General features: G+C 40.4%; 1 protein-coding gene across 1 annotated transcript in view; it reads right to left on the minus strand.

Annotated features, from left to right (window-relative positions):
* HMCN1 (hemicentin 1) overlaps positions 1–14,050 on the minus strand; it is a 465,407-nt gene extending 451,357 nt beyond the window's left edge. The window contains exon 1 of the mRNA XM_042924627.1: positions 13,414–14,050. Within this exon, the coding sequence (XP_042780561.1) occupies positions 13,414–13,681 (268 nt within the window). The 5' untranslated portion in view covers positions 13,682–14,050. The remainder of the gene's footprint in view (positions 1–13,413) is intronic.
* Between the last annotated feature and the right edge of the window lie 9,411 nt (positions 14,051–23,461).

The following is a 23,461-nucleotide window of genomic DNA, read 5'->3' on the forward strand; positions in this document are numbered from 1 at the left end:
CGCCCTCTAACCCTCTTCATTGTTAGCTGCCACCTGGAGACAGCTCAATAATTCATACTGAATAAAGACTCAATGCCTGACTCACTATCTTCCTCACCATTTTAAGCTGTTATTATCTGTGTTACTTTAATAACCATGTTCAACTCTGCAGACTCAAGTTCTCTGATCTCTATTCCATGGTCTTCACTCTGGTTAAACTTCCTTTTCTATGAAAGCTAACGTCTATGGTCAATCACTCTAGCTATTCTTACCAATGACCTCAGCTTCCTTGCCATATTGTCCTTCACCAGCATAATCTCAACTCCTGTCAATCTGATATATCCAGTTCTGACTCTACGACCTGTCACTTCAGCCTCTCTCTTATCAGTATCCCTCTCAACCATAGCCTATTTCTTTAGTCACATCTGTTCAACAAAATCCCAGTCATGGATCAAACCAATGGTCAATCTCAGAAGTTATGCCCAAGCTGCTGAGAGCTGATAAAGAAATCACAGACCTAGGCAGTGTTCAAGCATTATAAATTCATCTTCTAAACCACAACTCATCCTGAGAAACAATCTGTGTGTCTCTAGTCACCTTCTACTTCCAAAATTCCATTATTCTTCTAAAGTCCCTTATTTATCCTCTACCACTTCCCTCCTCTCATCAAATGACTCTCTGTTCTGTCTCTTTGAGAAAAAAGAATCCATCAGACAGGAAGTCACCCAGCATCCTATATCCCCACCTACCAGCTCATCCATGACCATGCCTGTCTGTGATCTGTTTCTCTTCTATCACACTAAAAAACTGAAGGTCTTCTCCTTCCATCAACCAATACTTCTACTTTAAATCCCATCTCCTCTTGCTTCCTCAGAGTCCTAGTTTCATAAATTATCTATTCTCTCTGGCATTTTCTATCTCTTCTATTCTATGTCTTCTATTCGATTGACTCTTTTCCAGCAGCACTTAAACAATCTCTCCTCTTGCCCCTCTCTCCCATCTTAAAAAAATGTTCTTTCTCAAATCTAAGTCCCAATAACTAATGTTTATTGAGAGTTTACTACGTGCAAAGGGTTGTACTAAGTTTCGGACATCAATCCTCACATTAGCCTTATAGAGTAGATAATATTATTCCCAGTTACTAAACCTAAAGCACAAAGAAATTAGATCATACAACAAGTAATTGATGGAGCCAGGCTTCCCACCTAAGCATCTGACTCCAGAGCTCATGCTATTAACCACAGTGTTACATTTCACGAAATAAACAGACTGCATTTGCTAGCTCTATTTTCTTACCCACCATTTTAACCTCCTGGCTCCCTACCCCCAATGAACTGTCCACTTTAGCCTGTGAGTTTAGCCTTTATTTTCAGTAACCTTATAAATGGACAGACTAACAACTTCTCCTGCTTAAAACTATTAACTTTTTAGATTTCCAAATGCTGCTTATTCAAGTTTCTCTTCATATTTTCCTGGACTCTCCTTTCCAGAATCCTTTATGTACTTCCCTTCTTCTCCTGTCTTTTAAATGCTTGTGTTCTCCATTGTTCTCCATAGTTCTACCCTGTCTTCCTTCTTTTCTCAGGGTACATACTCTGCTTGGATGATCTCATTTATTCCAATGGCTTCAACTGTCATCTATGTAAGTTTCAAGTGGACAGAACAGCTACTTGGCACTATTCATACTAACGCTGACAGTAGGAGATGCTGAGGAATGATACCTGGAGACAGGCCACCCAAACAGACCCACACAGGGAGATGTTTACTTTGTTAAATTCACCAGCAACCAAGGTCTGGCTCTCAGACTTGCAAACGCAAAAACCTGAATGTGACACTTTCAGAACATTTTAAACAATAGAGACTGACGCATAAAACTGGTATGCCAAAATACGAGTTACCAACGAGGAATATAACTGTCTAGTGAACCTGATGTATGTGCCAGTCTGACCAGAGCAGTATTCTCCCCATAAGGAAAGCACATGAGGTTAAACTACCAGGAGGCTGTTCGGTGAGCATGCAACCAAAACAAGGAGAGTTAATAGTACGATCCAAATATATAATGACATCATTACGTATTTATAAACAGTCTATCGCCATGGTTAGAATGTGACTGATGGGTGGACTGGCTATTTAAGTGTAGGATGAACTAACATTCTGAACCCTAGATACAACTTGGCCAAAAAAAAAAAAAAAAAAAAAAAAAAAACCACACCCAAACAATCCAATTAAAAGCCGGGAAGAGAATCTGAATAGATATCTTTCCAAAGAAGACATACAGATGACCAACAGGTACATGAACATATGCTCAACATCACTAGTCATCAAGGAAATGCAACTCAAAACCAACATGAGATATCATCTCACACCTGTTAAAATGGCTATTATCAAAAAGACAAAAAATAACAAGTGTTGGCAAAGATGTGGAGAAAAGGGAACCCTTGTGCACTGTTGATGGGAATGTAAATTGGTGCAGCCCCTGTGGACAATAGTATGGAAAAGTTAAATTTTTTTTTAAAATTTAAAATTTTTAAATTTTAAAAATAAAATTTTAAAAATAAAAATTTTTAAATTTTAAAAATTAAAAATTCAGCAACCATAATATCCAGTAATTCTATTAGGAAATCTGTATGATGAAAACAAAAACACTACCTCAAAAAGATATATGGACCCCATGTTCACTGCAGCATTATTTGTAATAGTCAAGATATGTAAACAACCTAGGGTGCCTGGGTGGCTCAGTGGGTTAAGTGTCCAACTTTGGCTCAGGTCATGATCTTGCGGTCCATGAGTTCAAGCCCCGCGTCCGGCTCTGTGTTGACAGCTCAGAGCCTGGAGCCTGCTTCAGATTCTGTATCTCCCTCTCTCTCTGTCCCTCCCCTTCTCATGCTCTCTCTCTCTCTCTCTCTCTCAAAAATAAATAAGGATTCAAAAAAAATTTTTTTAAAGATATGTAAACAACCAAAGTATCCATCAGTGGATGAGTAGATAAAGAAAACATGGTGTATCTATAATGAAATATTATTCAGCCATAAGAAAGAAGGAAATCTTGACAGTTGTGACAACATGGATAAACCCAGAGGGTATAATGCTGAGTGAAACCAGTCAGATGTATAAAGACAAATACCATAAGATCTCTCTTATCTGTGGAATCTAAAAACAAAACGAAGTTCACAGATACAGAAAACAGACTGGTGGTTGCCAAACAGAGGTTGGGGAGGGTGTCAAATAGGTGAAGGGGTCAAAAAGTAACAAACTTCCAATAATAAAATAAGTCAGTCATGAGGATATAGTGTACAGAATGGTGACTGCAGTAAACACTATTGCATATTTAAAAGTTGCTAAGAGAGTAAATCTTAAAAGTTCGCATCACAAGACAAAAATGTTTATAACTATGTATGGTGACAGATGTTAACTAGTCTTATTATGGTGATAATTTCACAAGATACGAATAATGAATCATTATGCGGTGCATCTGAAGTTAACATAATGTTATATGTCAATTATACCTCAATTAAAAAAAGAACTGGGTTGCACCATGCCTAAGCTGTTTCTGTGGCTCTCATTTTCATCGTTGACCCCCCCATACTTTTGGTTGGTATTTTATTTTAGGCAGGTTAAGGTATAAGGAGCTTATTATATTCAAGGCTATCAGCCTGAGAGGCCTGAGAGTAATGGTATCTCTTAAAGCTAACTTTACATATATTTTCTCTTCCACTGAATGCCAATTTCATGTTTTAACCTAAGCAGGGAATCCTATTTCCTTTCTCTCCATGTTCTTAGGGCCAAGTCCAGTCCACTGGACTTTCTTAATAGCTCACAAATCTATAACCTTCTTCCTATACCCAAGTTACCTCAATATCTCCCCCCTGAATTACTGTGATGGATCATCCCAGCTCTCAGGACTGCCTTGCTCCAATCCATCCAAGAGATTGAGATCTAAAATGAAAACCCAATTATGTCACTCCTCACATATAATCCTTCTAGGCTCCTGATAGCTTCCAGGATGAAATCCAAACTCCTTAATATTTTGATTAAACTGCTTTTACTCCTTACTTTGTTCAAGTTTCAGCCCAGACTACACTTCCAGAAACTCTTCGGGGACCATCACCTTTTGAATTGTGTATCAGGGTCACTGCTCTGGGCTCACACAGCTCCTTGTGCTTCTTTCTACTATAAAATGTAGCTAATGTTGGTATTAGATATTGGTATATAATGTTGCTGTTTCTCTTGCTCTTCTCTCCATAGACTGTTAACTTCTTGTAAGCTATGCCTCGTTATTTTTTAATCAAAAGCACCTACCACAATCCTTGACAAATAGTAAGAAGCCTATTATTGACTGATGAATGAGTGAATAAATGAATCAATGAATATGATGGCTTATCTTTGGATTTTTTAATTCTCTTGCTGGTTTCCCAATTATGAAGCAGTGGTTAAGGGCTCAAGGGGCCAATGAAGCGAAAAATACATGTTTCTCAAACATTGTTATTAGAATAGGACTAGATTTGAGCTTATTTGAATTGTCCTTTGCCCATACAGTAAGAGCCACACTATCAAGTACATTTTTTTTCTATTTTATTTTTTTAGTCTTATTGTATAAATGTTCTACTATTTTTTTCATCACCAGCTTCACTCTAGCACCTATTCAATCTTTATAGACAAATATGAGCTATTCAATAATCAAGAGCAACCCCATTGATTCTACACCGCTTGTAAAGGACTTTCATGTATATTGTCTTACTTAACCATAACATTACTCAAGTAGGGAAAGCTGATTTTTCATTACACTTTACACTTGGCATAAGTCTATTTTTAAATTTTTCCTATTCTCCATAGATATGGGAATCCTCACAGAAACTTACCAGAAAAAAAGATAAAACCAGGGTTGAGAATCCCTGTAGACTTGTGAAAGCCAACTATAATGTGGATCTTTTGTTTACAGTGCTACTTAAAAATTAATTTATTTGTTGTCACACTCTTTTGGCCAGTTTAGATAAAAATTAAAGGTAGTTCAGCTGTGACATTCCAGACTGCGTAGAAATCCACCCTTTCTGAAATTCACCTGCTATACAAACATTCAATGACTATCTAAGACTCAGACATTACCTGGATCATAATGATATTTCCAAATCATACTCAATCTTAGACGGGACATATGCATCACCAAAAAGGCTTAATTAATAACTTATTATGTTGTTTAGCTTTGTTCTCCTGATTGGTAGGATTTAAAAAGCAAAGTCACAGACATGAAAGGCAAAATTAAAATACCCAGAGAAGTCACTGGTTCTTGTTCCCAGCATTCATTCCATGAAACACTTCCTGTCTACTGTGTTCCAGGCCTGTGAGATTAACAGAGCAGTCCCTGTTAATGTCTAGTCAGAGAGAAAGATAGGTGAGCAGAATTATAAAGACCACTGGGAGGGCTGCCTGGGTGATTAAGTTGGTTAAGCATCCGACTCTCGATTTCAGCTCAGGTCATGATCTCACGGTCGTAAGATCTCATGAGATCTCATGATCTCATGGTTCATGGGTTCAAGCCCTGTGTCGGGCTCTGCACTAATAGCGCAGAGCTGCTCAGAAGTCTCTCTCTCTTCTCTCTCTGCCCCTCCCCCGCTCCCTCTCTCTCTCTCTCTCTCTCAAAATAAATAAATATTTTTTTAAAAAAAGACCGCTGAGAATGGTTATTATTTGTTTGACCAGAGACAAACCATAAGCAAAACCAAATTCTGATTTTCCAACAATCAATTAGAAGGCTGCTCCTCAACTTAACAGCAACAACAAAAACAAAAAAAGCTCACCATTCTGTGGAAGTCAGAGAAGATATGGTTAAATAGAAACATCCCTGGGGCATCAGTCTGGCTCAGTCAGTTAAGCATCAGACTCTTGATTTCCGCTCAGGTCATGATCTCATGGGCATGAGATCGAGCCCCAAGTCAAGCCCTACATCAGGGCTCAGTACAGAGCATGGAGACTGCTGGGATTCTCTCTCTCTCTGCCCCTCCCCTTGTGCTCTCTCTTAAAATAAACTGATTTTTTAAAAAGAAATATCCCTAACATATTTAACATATTTATCAAAATTTGGTCCTTACACTTTGAGAGAAAGTTTTCATTGTCCATAAAAAAAAAAACCTCTACATATTCTCAGAAAACATCCAGTGACAAAGTATCCACTCTCCCAGGTTAAAATATTCTATTATCCTAGGAAACAAAGTTATCATTGTCCACCCAAAATCTCTCATTCTTTAATGTTAGTTCATCGCCTTTGGTTGGATTTCTCTCGGGACTTTGAAGACCAATCCTTTTCCTCATGAAAACCCTTCTTCCTGTTGAATATGCTAGAAGCAAAAAGAGACTGATAGCTTTGTAACTCTTTTTCTGACACATATTAAAACCCAAACATTTCAATTTGAAGTCTGGTTCATATAAATTTGTAAAGGTTTTCGAAGTCTAAATGTGCAATATTTTCCTTGTAAAAATCTTTCCATTCTTGATGACTTCAGGTGATTTTTCTATTGCTGAGAAAAATTTTCTAAGAGAATCTTTTCATAAAAGTCCTAGAGTGCTTTCTTAACACCGTGTAAGTCCTGCAGAAAGAATCATACAAAGTCACTGAGGGCTCCCAGGTTTTATTACAATGAAATTCTTCAAGTGCAGAGATGTGTAATGCTGATATGTCTACCAATGGATCAAGTCCTTGCTACTTTGAATCTCTTTCCAGTCACTTATCTTTCACTATATTATAGTCATTAAAATCACAAACTGGTAATTACATCGCAAGGCACTAATTTTATAGGTAGAGAAAAAGAAGTCTGGCAAAGTTAAATAATTTGCTCGAATGACAGAATAAGGAAAAGAACACAAATCTTCTGTTCCAAGTTGGATGTTCTTCCTAATACATTGAATTTGCACTTTGTAAAATACTGGTTGAATCATTTATCAAAACTAATTTGAATTTTAGCTTCATGAACAAAGCAACCATTCCAGTAGTTGGAAACGACAATATAATTCCAAAGGTTTCCAATTATGTTTCTCCCATTCTCTTTTGAATTCTCTCCAAACAGGCTTTCACTCCCATCGCTACACTCCACTATGGTTGTTGAGTCACCAATGACACTCACATCCCTAAATTGACTAGCCAATTCTCGGTCCTCCTCTTAATTAACCAATTAGTGCTTCTTCCTGAAAACACTTTCCTCTCTTGACTTCTAGTTGAATATACTCTTCTCTTCCCTCTCTGACTTCAATTTCTCAGGCTACTTTGCTGGATTATCCTCACCTCTCTGACTGCTAACGACTGATGGCCCAGGCCTGTGTCCTCAGACCCTTGCTATTCTTCAAGTAACTGGTCCCTTAGGGACTCATTGAGACTCACAACCCTAACTACCGTCTCTATGTATACCTTTGGATCCCAAATTTTTATCTCTGACCAAGGCCTCCTGCCTTGAACCTTAATTTCATACATCCAACTGCCTTCTTAATATCCCCACTTGGGTACCAAAAAACGTCTCAAACTTAACCATATCAAAAAATAAAAGCCTCATTCTTCCAAACTCCCAAACCTGCGTCTTGCTCATTCTTCTCCATAAATGGCTATCTTATGCTTCCATTCACTCAAGACAAATCCTCAGCATCTGCTTTCTCTTCTTTCCTCACATATCATTAAATCCTTTTGATCTCATCTTCAAAATAGAATCCAACTCTCTTTCCAAACATCCACGGCTACCAACTTCACCCAAGATATACCACCCTTTTGTGCCCAAATGATACAATGGTCTCCTGTCCTCCTGTTTCTGCCCTTGCTTTACTTTAGAGTATTTTCAAACAATAGTCAGAATGATTATGTGGATGCGTAAGTCAGATCATGTCACTACTCCGCTCAAAACCCTAAAATGGCTCCACGTCTCATTTAGAGAAAAGCCAAAGTCACGGTGGCCTATGAGCCCTTTCATGATGTAGCCCATCGACTTTCTAATCTCACCTCATAACTGCTCCCTCTCCCCCAGTGTGTTTTGGTCTTTTCAAGTTTCCTTGGACATGTCAGGATGCTCTTGCATGTTCAAGAACATTTCATGTATTGTTCCTCTGCCTGTAAAAGCCTTTCCTCAGACATTCTCATTACTCCCTCCCTCATCTCCTTCAGGTCTTTGTTCAACTGTGACCTCTTCAATTGGGAGCTTCCCTGACCACCATATTTTAAATGTCAACACACTCAACACACTTCAGACTCCTCATCCTCTTTTTCTGCTTTTTATTTTCTCCAGACCAATCAGAGCCAACAAACACACCATATGTATTTTAATGATTTTCTTTATTGCCCCTGCCTCCCTGGTAGAATGTAAGCTCTATTAGTGCAGAAGCTTTTGTCGGTTTTGTTCCCTGTTGTAGGCCCAGTGTCTGAAGCAACGCTTGAAACAGAATAGGTGAGTGAATGAATGAATGAATGAATGTAGACAGGTAAAATATATCCTGGGGAAAAAACCAGAGACATGGTGAAGAGAATTCTTCTTTATATAAAGTGACTCATTAAAATACACTGCCCTATTCTCTTTCCTCTGTCTCTGGTACCTGTCTTACAGACAGGGGAATTGGAAGACTGAGTGATAAAAGGAGCTGTAGTTAAGGGAAGACCATCAGCTCTCCTCAAAGTTGTGTTCTGAGAAGACAGAAATACATTTTGAGTATTGTAAAAAGCACAGTAAAAACTAATATGTAAGAATCAACAAGTTCAATAATGAACTGGTGTTGGTGAGGATGTGAAGGAATTAGAACCTTCAATACTGCTGGTGGGAATGTAAAATGGTACAAATGCTTTGGAAAACAGTCTGGCAGTTCCTCAAACAATTAAACATAGAGTTATTGTGACCCAGCAATTCCACTCCTAGGTACCTACCCAAAAGAAATGAAAATATACATTCTTTGGTGTTGTGAGCACCCAATTTCGATGTGGGAATGAGGGGTTTCCTCATATCACAACAAGCTATTCTCAGATACCACCAGATTCCACAGGTGAAGGGTTCAGTTCTACAAGACTGCCCACCCCCACTGCCACCCTCTGCAGAGACCAGCTGCACATCCAGTTGTTACCTGTACTTCCAACCAACTGGCTATAAATCAGAGGTCCCCACGACCCCCTCCTTAAGTTCGATTCATTTGCCAGAGTGACTCAAAAAACTCAGGAAACCCACTTACTCACTAGATTACTATTTTTTATAAAAGCCTATAACTTAGGGACGGCCAGATGCATAGCGTATGCAGAAAGGGTTGCAAAGCCCCCATGCCCCCTTTGAGCATGCCATTTTCCCAAAATTTCCAGCCCGAAAGCAATACAAACCCTGTCCTCATATGTGTTTTCAGAGGCTTCATTACATAGGCCTAACTGATTAAATCTTTGGCCACTGGCCACCGGCAGTTGATCCAACCCCCAACCCCCTCCCCTTCCCAGAAAGAAGTCAGGAATGGGACTGAAAGTTCCAACCCTTTAATCATACGGTTGAATCTCCTGGAAACCAGCCTCCATCCTTAGGTGGGATCCAAAAGTCACTCCATTAACATAACAAAACACAATTTTATAGTTCTCATCACTTAGGATACTATAAGGGTTTCAGGAGCTCTAAGTAAGAAATGGGAATGAAGCCCCAACATATATTTCTTATATAAATTATAACATCGCATACATCCACCCAGAAACTTGTACATAAATGTTTACAGAAGCATTATTCATAATAGCCGAAACCCTAAATATCCATTAGGGATTAACAGTTAAACAAAATGTGGTATATCCACACATTGAATATTACTTAGCCATTAAAAGGAATAAAGTACTGACACATGCTATAACATGGATGAACCTTGTAAACATGCTAAAGTGAAAGAAGCCAGTCAAAAAAGACCACATATTATATGACTGCATTCAGATGAAAGGCCAGGGCAAGAAATCAATGGACAGAAAGGAAATTAGTGCTTGCTTCGCCCTGGGAGGAGGATGGTAAGGGAGCTAAGGGACTGATAAGTAAAAGGCACAGGGTTTCTCTTGGAGGTGATGAAGATGTTCCAAAACTGACTGCATGTACCTGTGAATATACTAAAAACCACTCACTGAATTATACATTTAAAATTTTTTTTTTTTTTTTTTTTTTTTTTTTTTTTTTTTTTTTTAGCATTTACTCATTTTTGAGAGTGAGAGAGACAGAGCATGAGCGGGGGAGGGGCAGAGAGAGAGGGAGACACAGAATCAGAAACAGGCTCCAGGCTCTGAGCTGTCAGCCCAGAGCCCGACGCAGGGCTCAAACTCACAGACTGCGAGATCATGACCTGAGCTGAAGTCGGATGATCAACCGACTGAGCCACCCAGGCACCCCACTGAATTATACATTTTAAATGAATAATTATATGGCAAGGGAATTATATCTCAATAAAGCTGTCAGAAATTAATACATTAAATGTAATCACAGAAGTGAAAAGCCCATCTTAGGCACAGTTAGCCTCACAAGATTGGCTTGACTTTTCATGGTCCTCGTCCTCTCTGGTACTTCCTCCAACCATGGGTGGATTTTTGGTCCTTCAACACCAGCTTCCCTATGCACACATTTTCTGAAGGATTTTATCACCTCCTTGTTAACTTGTTAGACTTCCACCTCATGTATGTCTGTGTATTCTACATATTTTAATTTTTTTTTAATTTTTTAAAATGTTTTTTGTTTTTGAGAGAGAGAGAGAGAGACAGAGTACGAGTGGGGAAGGGGCAGAGAGAGAGGGATTCACAGAATCCAAAACAGACTCCAGGTTCTGAGCTGTCAGCACAGAGCCCAACGCAGGGCTTGAACTCACGAACCATGAGATCATGACCTGAGCCGAAGTCAGACACTTAACCAACTGAGCCACCCAGGTGCCCCCTAATGCAGAAGTCCAAAGCAATCATGTGAAAAGGCCTAAGGGTTTTTGTCAAATGCCTCAGAGTGTATCTCAGATCCTGTCCATTATTTCATCTGGCTACATGAGACAGCAGATGTCAAAGGGTTTTGAAAAGCTGTCGGTGGTCAAAGTTATAATTATTTATATTAAATTCCACACATTATTTCTCTCCCTGTCAGTTGTAGCACCCAATCATAGGAATATGTGTTAGGAGCTATGAAAACAACCACATGTAAAACAGACAGCCATAAAATGTCATAGTCAGAAGCGAACTTAGAGATGCTCAAATCTAAAAGAAAAAAGGAGAAGAAGAAACCCTAAAAAAAAAAAAAAAGAGAGATGTTCAAACTCAATTCTCTCATTTTATAGATGAGGAAATAGGTAAACTGACTTTTCTAATGTCACAGACTGAAACAGCCAATCCCCATTCAAGGCCCCTTCTGTCATCCCACACTGATCAATCAAAAGTATAAGAGAATCAAAAACTCTTAATAACTATACACAACATACACACACACACACACACACACTACACAAATGTCACACAAAGATAATATTATAATTCAGTAAAGTGAATTAGCAAACTAAATTAAAGGTTATTAGTATGTTTTAACTTCTATCTCCCTCTTTATCTTCAGAAATACTTTCAATAGTCTTAGATAACATAAATACTTGGCCACTTCTACTTTGAATTACAATAAAATTAATAATTTTGCTGAATTACACATGCAATTAATTTTATGAACCAATGGAATCATTTTCTCATATTATTTCAAAAAAGCTCTACTTTACTAGTCATTTGTTATTAGCATGCCAAGTTTCCCCCACTTTGCAACGAGATTGCTAAACTATAGGAAAGTCAACCACAGCACCCTTTCCCATTTGGTAACAATTGGAAAGAGGCACACCAGAATACAATTTATTCCAATAATTTTTCATATCACATCAAAATATCATGACGATCCAGTTTCCATTTATGTCTTGAGGCAATTTGTGTATTGTTTGCAGCAACATCATCTCATAAGAGTCTTTTGGGGAAGAGGAAATTGTGATGTTAATTGGAGAAAACAATTTTGACTTTGTTTTTCAGCCAACTTCAGCTATATCCCCATAGAAGAAACATATTTAGGCTATTCCAAAACAACAAGTCTTGTGCTGCATCATAATTGGCATCTTGACATTTAATAAATTGAAACATAACACATGAGGTGCCTTACTAAGACAGTAAAAGCAGTAAATGACCACTTAATTTTTTATTCAAATATAAAGAACATTTTGTGTTTCATCAAGGTAGAAATGTAGAAAAACCTACCCTACTCCTCCACATGTCCCAGGAAAGTAGGATAGGTTCTCATTTTCATCATTTGAAGGAAAAAAAAAACAAAAAAAAAACAAAAAAAAAAAAAAACCCAGAAAGTTCTATTTCCCTCTAAACTTCTCCCGGTGCCATTTTCTTTTAGACAGCTAAAACCTGCCCTCTTTAACACCTAGAGATAGTTTGAACTCATGTGCTTGTCAAAATGCACAAAGAAAGAATCTGAGATTCCCAATATGAACCTCCCATTGTGAAGAGGTTGTGTCAAGGTCTTCTGAGTGAAGAGAGAGACTTTCAAAGCAGGGAAAATGTGGGAGAACAGTGGGAGAGGACTTTTAAGAAACTGGGCAAGGACTTGCGCTAATGAAACTCAGGTGGATGTCAGACAGCAAGCCCCAGGGTTCCCCCTGCAATGCTACCCTCAGCAATGACAATGAGGGCTCCTCTGAGCCTCACAGAAAGGTGCCACTTTAAATAGAAACTGAAAAAAAAAAGTATATCGGATCATATTACCGTGGAGCAGCTGAAGCCCATGGCTTTCGGGGGAAAAATACAGTTATTTTGCTTCAGCTACCTTTAAAAGAGCACCGACAACCAAATCACTTGCATTTCTACTGGATGAGGCAGGGACATGATGTTTATGCCCATCTGTGAACCTAAGTAATGAGGACTTGGTGCAAAGATGAATAGATTCAGTTAAGAAATGAATGGCTTCTCTCCTGTTTTCATCTCTTCAGTTCCACTAGCAAATTACTCACAAGCTTCCTTCTGTCTCACACAACAGGTTTTCCCCCTCTTGTGTGAGAGCTATCCTGAGCGTGCTCTCAACCAGGATGTTAGCTCTTAGGGTAATGCTGCTGGATACCCATGTCCAAATCTGCCTTCCTAATTAAGCATTCCTTAGCTCTAAAATTAAAAAGTCACTGAACTCCGATTTCGATGTCCTTGCTCAAGACCCTGGGTTCTGGTATTGACTGTAATTCCACACTTCCAGGTTTGGGGACCAGGGTACCAGCACCTACAAGACCTGAGTAGGGGTCAGGGAGCAAACCCAGATGCCAGAGAGTAATTCTTTGTTACAATGGTTTTCAGCTACACATTAAAAAAAAAAAAAAAAAAGTTTTGAAACTTCCTAACACTTTAACGATTTCATAGCATAAGACATGTAATCATGAGAAACAACAAACACAAAGAATAAATATTCCCCTTACCTGGATCATGGAAAGGCACCAAAGCAAAGTTGAAAAGTGGTCTCTTAGGTCTTTTCAAAGACGTCTCCAAAATTTTGGAAGCCCCTTCGATAACCTGAACTAGATCATCATACATGGAACCAGTCACATCAAACACAAAAGCCAAGGTGGAGGCCCCCTCGGGAATTTCCTCAGCCCTGGTGTCTGCCTGGGGGCTTGCATCTTGAGCTAGGGAAGAATAAAGAAGAGCCAACAGGAATACGGTGTGGACGATGTCCCAGAAAATCATTGTCTGTTCTTTCCTCTTTTTTTTTTTTTTTTTTTTCCTTTTTTCCTGGGCGCCTAAGCACTGTGCTTAGCCTTCCTCAACAACACGCAGATGGGTTCCTCTCAGAGTAACTCATTAGGCTCTCGAAAGCTCTCTGACCTAGCAAAACAGTGTGGAGGCGACAGTCCGATGCGGACCGGCACCAACCCCGAAGCCCTGCAGGGGCTGAGCGGGCGGAGATGCCGCAGCTTTTGTCTGGACGCAGCTTCCTCCGGGACGGCTAGGTGCCCGCGGGCCGCGCGCGGCGTGTAGCGGAGAGAGGGCAGCGCGCCCGGCCCATGCCCCGGGGGCCGCCCGAGCCCTACGGCGCCGCGCCCAGTCCCGCCGCCCTCGCCGCCGCCGCCGCCGCCGCCGCCGCGCCGCACTCCGCCGGGGCCAGCCACTCGGGCTCCCAACTTTCCACTGTGCGCCGCTCGCTCGGGAGCAAGGAGGGCAAGCCCGGAGCGGCCTCGCCTCCTGATTGGCCGGCGGCGCCCCCCCCCCCCCCCCGCTCCTCGGCGCTGGAGCCCCCCACCGCCCCACTCCCGGAGAGCGACTGCTCTCTCCGCCGACTGTAGGGTCAGTGCGGGACGGGGGAAGCTCTCCCAGTGTCGGCTCCGCTCCCGCCCGCGCTGCTCCTAACCTACGGGACCCCAGTGCAAACAATGGCTTTCAAGAATGTGTGGCAAAATCCCAAACTGAGGGGACGCCGCACTAACTAGCACAAAGGGAATTTTACTTTTCTACTGTGTGCAACGCGGCTGCAGAGTCTTCTTTCCTAATCTCCCCCTCCCCAGAAGCCAAGACGCCCCGGCCCAGCCTCCAGTCTCTCAGCCCCACGGCTCAGCCCAGCCAGGAGGGGGAGCTGGAAACGTCTCTCCCGGCAGCAGCCTCACTGTCACTCTTTGATCTCCTCAGGGACTGCGGAGGGAGGGAGGGGAGAGCTGGATGGGCCAGACGCGGGAGGAAAAGGAAAGGGGCTTGTTGAGGGAAATGAGAGACACAGCAGGAACTGGGGAGCCACTGACTGTAGTTAGGAAAGGCAGGAGAAGGGAAGAAAGCTGGATGTGAAGACGGGATGGAAGTTCAGGGGAATGGATAAGGAGAGAGAAAGGGCTGCATACTGAAGAGAAAACTGATTTTTAAAGTTTCATCAGCAAGGGTCATGCTCCTGAGCAGTCTGAATCCTCTCCTTCGCACGGTGAGGCCGAATAATATCCCCATTTCACATTTCCTCCCATAGAACAACCAGGTGCCAAGTCTTAGCCAAAGATGCATTACAAAGGTGTTCCCCCTCCATGGCATTTTCTTGCTGATAAGTAAGGAAACCTCGCCCTGGAAAACATTACAAAGGCTTTCCGTGTTGTAATTGTTATATACATTTTAGAACTAATAACAGAGATAAGAAGGTAGACAAAGAAAATCAACCATAAGCTAGGGATTCCTTTCTTCATTTTAATGAAAACGTGCTTCCCTTGTGGAAAAGGAGTTGTTTGGATCCTGACATTCTAAAGAGGGGCAAACGTGCGTCTTGATCGAGGTTGGTTTGTGCATTAGACCACCCATCTCACCCAGAGGCAGCCTGAGGAAGAGCCAGCTCTCACCAGTATTTTACAGTCTGCAACTGTCTTCTTTTTTAGACCCAACAGCAGTGGGACGTGAGTTTATGATACCTATAAGTCATGTCACTTCAAGGAAGCAGACAGGCCATTTGGGCTGAGTGGGAATATGAGAGGAGATGGGGAAAGTACTTCCTTTCCAAGTAGTATTTACAGAATGCTATTTGAGTAGCCTCCTCCTTTGTTTATTTAAAAAGGATTGCATTATAAGTCCTAGAGTTTTCACTGAGAGCTGAGCTGTTCCAGGTGTTCAAGGAAGGTCATAGAGCCTGTGATTAAGAGTTCTGGGTCAGATACCCTGGGTTAAAAGCCCAGCTGTGACAATAACTGTATCTATAGTAAATTACCTAACTCCATACCTTCATTTATTCCACCATAAAGACTAAAAATGATGGGGCACTTTGGTTGAGCATCTGACTTTGGCTCAGGTCATGATCTCGCAGTTCGTGGGTTCGAGCCCCATGTCAGGCTCTGTGCTGACAGCAAGGAACCTGGAACCTGCTTTGGATTCTTTGTCTCCCTCTCTCTCTGCTCCTTCCCCACTCATGCTCAGTCTCTCTCTCTCTCTCTCTCTCTCAAAAATAAACTTAAAAAAAAAAGAAAAGAATGATAGTACCTACCTAATCAGGATTAAATGATCTATCTTGGTAAATGTTCCAGGAGCACTTGAAAAGAATGTTTGTTATTGGGTAGAATGTTCTATAAATGTCAATTAGGTCAAGTTGTTCAATAGCATTATCCCAGTCTTTCATAACTTTACTGGTTTCTGCCTATTCTGTCAGTTTTGGACAGTGGTATTGAAATTGCTGACTATAATTGTGGACTTGTCTATTTCTTAGTGCAGTTCTGTGAGTTTTTGCTTTATGCATTTTGAAGCCCTATAATTAGATGCATAAACATTTAGAGTTATATCCTCTTAACTAATTGACACCTTTATCATTATGCAGTTATCTTCATTATCCCTGGTAATATTATTTGCTCTGAAATATATCTGGCGATAATAATGTAGCCACTCTAGCTTTTTCAATTTGTATTAGCATGATTTATCATTTTCTATCCTGTCACTTTTACCCTATTTGTGTCTTTACATTAAAAGTGTGTTTCCTGTAGTCACCATACAATTCAGTTGTGCTTTTTTTTATGTAATCGAATAATCTCTGCCTTTTAATTGGGCTGTTTAGACCGTTTACATTCAATGTGATTATGGATGTGGTAGGATTTAAATCGATCATCTTGGTATTTCTTTCCTATTCTCTTGATTCTTTGCTCTTTTCTTCCTTTTTTTATGCTTTCTATTGGATGTATTGAATACTTTTTATGATTACATTATGTCTTCATTGCTAGCTTATTCAGGGTTTACAGTATATATCTTTACTTAATCACAATCTTCCTTCTAGGAATAGCACTACTTCACGTATAATAAAATAACCTTAGAATTGTATATTTCCATTACTCCTCTCATGACCTTTTTGTTGTTGTCATCCATTTTATTTTACATTACTATATTTTATTTTCTTTTATTTTAAATGTTTATTTTTGAGAGAGAGAGAGAGTGAGAGAGAAAGAGGCAGAGTGTGAGCAGGAGAGGGGCAGAGAGAGAGGGAGACACAGAATCTGAAGGAGGCTCCAGGCTCCTTGCTGTCAGCACACAGCCTGACACAAGGCTCAAATCCATGAACCATGAGATCATGACCTGAGCTGAAGTCAGATGCTCAGCCGACTAAGCCACCCAGGGGCCCCTACATCACTGTATTTTAAACCTCACACTACACTGATGTTGTTTTGTTATTTAAATAGTCAATTACCTTTTAAAGTGATCTAAACAATAAGAAAAAAGTATATTTACCGATGTACTCACCATTCCTGGTGCTCACCATTCCTGAAGTATATATATACTTCTCTGTATAGATCCAGATTTACATGTGATACCATTTTTCTTCTGCCTGAAGGACCTGCTTTTATGGTTCCTGTAGTGAAGTTCTACTGGTGGAAAAAATCTTTCACTTTTGTGCATTTGAAAGTCTTTATTTCACCTTTGTTTTTGAAAGCTATGTATATATATACATTTTTTTGCCGGGTAGTATATTCTACATGGATAGGTTTTTATTTTTCTTTCAGTACTTTAAAGATATTACTTCACTATCTTCTTGCTTGCCTTGTTCCCAGTAAGAAATCTCTATCGTATTTACATTTGTTACTTTATATGATCTGTATCTTTTTTTCTTTAATGCATTCAAGAGTTTTGTTATTACCACTGTGTTTAATCAGTTTGAATATGATGTGCCTTGGTGTGGCTCCCCTCATGTTTCTTGGTTTCTCCCCTCGTGCACCTAGGGATTATCAAGCTTCTCGTACCTGTAAGTATATGTTTTTCATCAAAACTGGAAATTTTGGTCTTCATTTCTTCAAATATCAATTCACATATATGAGGCCATCTGAAGTTGTTGCACAGCTCACAAAAAAAAAGTTCATTCTTTTTAATTGCTATTTTCTTTTCTCGTTGGGTTTCATTTTTTGACAGTTTCCATAGCTATTTCTTCAAGGTCTTTTCTTCTCCACTGTCTATTCTATACTGTCATGTTCAGTGTAATTTTTTAATGTTTATTTATTTATTTTCTTTTTGACATAGAGGGAGAGACAGCAAACCAGGGAGGGGCAGAGAGAGAGGGAAAGAGAAATCCCAAGCAGGCTCCACATGGTCCTCGCAGAACCTGATATGGGGCTCAAACCCACAAACTGCAACATCATGACCTGGGCAGAAACCAACAGTCGGATGCTTAACCAAATGAGCCACCCAGGCACCACCCCCCACCCCCCATTCAGTGTGTTTTCCATCTCAGACGTTGTAGTTTTCATCTCTAGATTGGATTTGGATTTATTTATATCCTCCATATCTCATTTTTAGTGTATGACTATACGGAATACACTTAGAGTAACTGCTTGAAGGTCCTTAATTGGTAATTTTAACATCTGTATCAGTTCTGCATCACTTTCAACTGATTTTTGTCTGCTTGTTACAGGTTGCTTTTTTTTTTTTTTTTTTTTTTTTTTTTTTTTTTTGCTGCCTTTCGGGCCTCATATTCTTTGACTGGATGTCAGACACTGTGAATTTCACCTTTGGGGTACAGGTATTTTTGTATTCCTATAAATATTCTTGAGCTCTTTCCTAAATTATTTGGAAATAGTTTGATCCTTTTGGGACTTACTTTTAAAATTTGTTAGGTCAGACCAAAGCAGTATTCATTTTAGAACTAGTTATTCCCCGTTACTGACAAAGGCCCATCTGTCACTGTACCAGTACTCTGTGAATCATGAGGTTTTCCAGTCCGGCTGGAGGGGACAGACCTGTTCCCATCCCCTTGTGAGTGTGGGCACAGTTAGTTACCTTTATTCCTTTCAAGTGGTTCTTTCCTGGGCCTTAGCCAATTTTCTCACATGCATATGCTGGTCAGTACTCAGCTGAATATTTAAGAGGGACTCCATTCAGATCTCTGGAGTTTTCTATCTACATAGCTCCTTCAGGTTCTCTCTCCTGCAAACTCTAGCTTCTTAGTGTCCTTGGACTCTCACCTGTATCTCCTCAACTCTCAGCCTGCTGGGTTCCACCTTGCTTCTGCCTCTGTACATCATGACCTGGAAACTCTCTGAAAGTGGGAAACTGGACCAATTATAAAACATGCCTCATTTGTTTCCCATCTCTCTGGAATCATGGTCTTTCTTAGCCTGAGAATAAAATGAAAGAATGATTATTCTTCATTTAGCCCAGTGCCTAGCAATGCAGCAAGCTCTCAGTAAAAGTGAAGTATTATTACTACCCTTGCATGTATTTGAGGATACTGTTTGGAAGTTTGAACCTAGGTACATATGCACCGGGGACACAATGCTTTGAAAGAAACAGATAAGTAGAGAGCTTTTTTTTATTTGTTTGTTTATAGAAGGTCTTTTATAGCTTCACTAACACCCTGATATCTAAGTGAGTGGTAGCACTGAGGGACTTACTTAGGTCCACTGGGCATGGTGGTAGGGAAAGAGGGTTAAGAAAGAAAAGGAATATTCAGTGTCTCAAAAAGCATTTGTGCTTTGATATGTATATATGTAGAATACATACATTTATCTTCCATAATCCCAGATGCATGTCTCCACTTTAGTCTCATGTAATTGATGACAACATGATTTGTGACACTGGAGAAACACACCTGGGCTCTTCTACTCCTTCTCAATAAAGTTTGATCTCTGTTGAAATGCAGGCCTCTGGAGACAAGGTAGCCTGTGGGCAGAAATCTTATTTACACTTTAAAATAAACAAGTCCCTGAAAGCAGATTTTGGCAGGCAGTCAGCAGAGAATACCAAGAATACACATTGGGAGAAAGTGGTTAGGCTAGGAAGAGGGCATGGCCCAGGGTGGGGGTAGGAAGGGTTGGGCAAAAAAGACAGTCCTGCTTAAGTCAGAGTATTGCCCAGAAATAACAATATATCCGAGCTCATTTCTTGCTTTTGTTATTAAAAACAGTCTCTATGAGGTTGGAAGGAGCACTAGTCTGTGAATCCAGTCTTGCTTTAGCCACTAATTATCACAAACACATCATACTAAACAATTTGGAAAATTAACTTCAGCTCTAAAATTCTGTGACAGTCTTGGCGGAAGTTCCCCGGAATGCAGAGCCTGAGATGAAGGTAAGGGCATGATTCTCAGGCTGCAGGCATGAAGGATAAGAGGAATGAGGTAGGGAAGAAAGGAGAGCCAGTGTAAGAGTACATTACGAAGATGGCCTCTGCTATAAGCCACTGGTTACTGGGTCCCATGGAACTTGAAAGCCCTGATGTTAGTTGTCTCAAGACTGTTGTGAAGGAGAAAAGGGAGTGGGTATGATAAAAGGGGGAAGTACTTGCTCATTAGCTCCCCTTCTCATTGGTCGATGACTTACCTCATGGGGCCCAAACAACCCCACATTTTTGGGTCCCACATACATGGATGCTAATCTGATTTCCTTGGCATCGTGCCCCAAAACATCAGTACAAAAGCCCTGGACAAGAGACAGGAAACGTGTAGGAGATGCCTGAGGGAAGACGCTATCAGGTTGTACCTGCCTGAAACTGGTGGGAGCTTGGATCATATCCTGAGGTCGTATAAAGATACTAGAGGAATTGAAGCTAAAGAGAAAAAAAAAATAGTTATATTTCAGCAAAGTCACTCAGACAATGAGTGAGAAATGGAATAAAAGAGGCAAATTGGGGGAAAGGACAAAAATAGGAGTAGGCTGCAGTAACAATATTATTAACAACATTCTTCACCTAAGGAAACTGAAACGTGGAGAGTTGAAGCAATTTGCCTAAGGCCGATGTTAATGAACAGTAGAACCAGAACTTGAACCCTGGCAAACTGATTGCCACGCCAGTGCTCTCCACTGCTTCCCAATGCTGCCCTCAGCCTGTAAATTTTGAGGGCTCATGAACTAAAAATAATAGCCACAGATAAGACGAGGAGAGACTGGGAGAACAATATCAAAATTATTATTATCATTCAGTTGCTTTTTATGAAGAGATCTGCATAGTAGCACCAAAGAGGCACAAGTCAAAAAATGCTCTTTAAAGGCTCTGGGGACAGAGACAGGGACAAGAGGAAAAAGTGAAATAATTTTTTTTATTTACTGGGAGCTGGTTTGGTTTATCTATCCTATCATAGATCTATCCTAGACCATCCTCCCACCCCCAAATTCCTCCAGGAAGCCCTAGAAGATCCAGGAGATAGGACTTGGCAGTGGAGAAGAGATTAGCTCCTCCTGCAGATTCATATACGATGGCAGACTTTGTGGTACCATATAGCAGATTGTGGAACATCTCCACTGTCATGCTAATGATCAAAAATCTCTTTACATCACCGGTTCTCATCACTGTTAACCTTGGAGGAAGGGGGAAATACAAAAAGGTGACATCTTTTTTTTTTTAGTGTTTATTTATTTTTGAGAGCCAGGGAGGGGCAGAGAGAGAGAGACAGAGAGGGAGACACAGAATCCAAAACAGGCTCCAGGCTCTGAAATGTCAGCACAGAGCCCAACGTGGCTCGAACCCACGAACCATGAGATCACGACCTGAGCCACAGTTGGACACTTAACCTACTGAGCCACCCAGGCACCCAAGAAAAGGTGACATTTTTTTAAAAAGTAATGTGGCTCATTTATAGCAAAGTCAATACTAAAATCTTCTCTCTGGGGGCACCTGGGTGGCTCAGTCGGTTAAGCACCAGACTTCAGCTCAGGTCGTGATGTCAAGGTTCATGAGTTTGAGCCCTGCATCAAGGTATGTGCTGACAGCTCAGAGCCTGGAGCCTGCTTTGGATTCTGTGTCTCCCTCTCTCTCTTCCCCTCCCCCACTCACCCTCTCTCTGTCTCTTTCTCAAAAATAAATAAACATAAAAAAAGAAAAAAGTTTTAAAATCCTCTCTCTGATTCAGTTTTCTCTCTTGAAATTCTTCTTCCTGCCCTAGACAGGATAAGATCCTGCTTGCTGGCTAAGTATTTCAAGTGATCACCTAGTTGGAAGCATTTGTCACACTAGGCCTAATAAAGCGTAGCTCAGAAAAAAATTGGCTTAAAAGAATGAGTGCTGCAGAAGATTGCCATAAAGCAGTGGGTACATACACCGCTTTCTAATAAACTGTCTCCTGCAAATCACTAGATGGTGTGATGTTGTCCTCAATGAATGATCTTTCCCAGAATATCTGGTTCTGTATGTAATGAGGCTCAGGATTATTTTATGTTTATTTTAGCACATTTCTACAGGATAGGTAACTTGTTACTACAACTGAATTAAAAGCAGAATACTTTTGTACCAACTCTAATGGTTATATTTGGTACTGCTATGAAACTAAAAAAAAAAAATTTTAAGTTAGGTTATTTTTTCTTCTCTTGTCTCCCTTAAGAAGGCAATAAAAGAATGGAAAGCCATTGTGTTGTAACTGGAAAATTAATCACATCAAATATTCTCTTATACTAATCAAGTTAAAAGTCTAGAATTAGCTTATATAAAACAGATGTTTACATGCTTATTCTCTTTTGGTACTAATGTCAAGAGAAGAAAGCACAGAATAACTATGTCATGGCTTGCTTTGGGGAATGTAATGCTCTGCTTTTACTTTTTGTAATAAAGCCACAAAGCCTGTGGTCAGCAAGGGGGACAGCCCCAGAAGGAGGAAAAGCACCAGGGGCCTAGTCTCTGACTCCTTACACAGTCAAAATTCCCATAGTCTGTAATGGAATGGGGAGTAAGCTGTCTAAGGAAAAGAAAACTGGCTCCCAGAGGGGGAGAAGACACAGGCAACATGTGTCTGGTAGCTTGTCCAAAGGGAGCCTCCCTTTTGGCTCAGCCAGTGTCCTAGTTCTCTAGGACTTGTGATTCTGGTTTGTGTTTCAGTTGTGATCTTCTCTATAAGGACCTCAGCTATCCACCCTTTCCCAAAATAAAGACCAAGAGACCTACAAGCTGTCCTCATGCTGCTTGAGAAAGATCGTTAAAAGTCTAAGTGAACACTTAATTGAAAGAGCCTGAACCAAGAATCCCTTTTCCTCACTTCCTGAAAAAAAATGTTGAAGAAATTAAAATGTATCCTTAATGACCCCTCTCCAGATGTCCTCCCACATGTCCATCCTCTCTTACAGGTAGCTTCTGTCCCCACAAAGTCAGGGCCTTGGCATATCCATACATCCAGTCTCTTCTGCCACCTCATCCCAATTCAAAAGCTAGAAAGGATTTTAGACATCATGTTTCCACCCTAGGGCCTTCATTTTACAGAGAGAAACTGAGGCCCAGAGAATGACTTGTCCAAGATCTCATAAACTTTTGCAGTAGTGCTGGCAGTCGGCTTCAGACCTGAAACCATTACTCTTGCACGTCACCAGATGAACTAGCTAGTGATCATTGAGTACTTACCACGTCCGAGGCACTGTTAAGTGCTGTCCATGTACGAACACATTTAATTACCTTTAATTCTTACTCTAAAAACCATGAGGTTGCTAATAGAATGATCCCTGTTTCACGGAAGAGGAGATTGAAGATGAAGTTCACACAAAGAAGTTAGATCATCTGTCATGATCCTCACATCTTCTTGACCTCTTCACTTTTATTCTCCTCCCTTTGTCTCCTATC

This window comes from Panthera leo, chromosome F3 (genome assembly GCF_018350215.1).
Source record: "Panthera leo isolate Ple1 chromosome F3, P.leo_Ple1_pat1.1, whole genome shotgun sequence".
Taxonomy (NCBI): Eukaryota; Metazoa; Chordata; class Mammalia; order Carnivora; family Felidae; genus Panthera; species Panthera leo.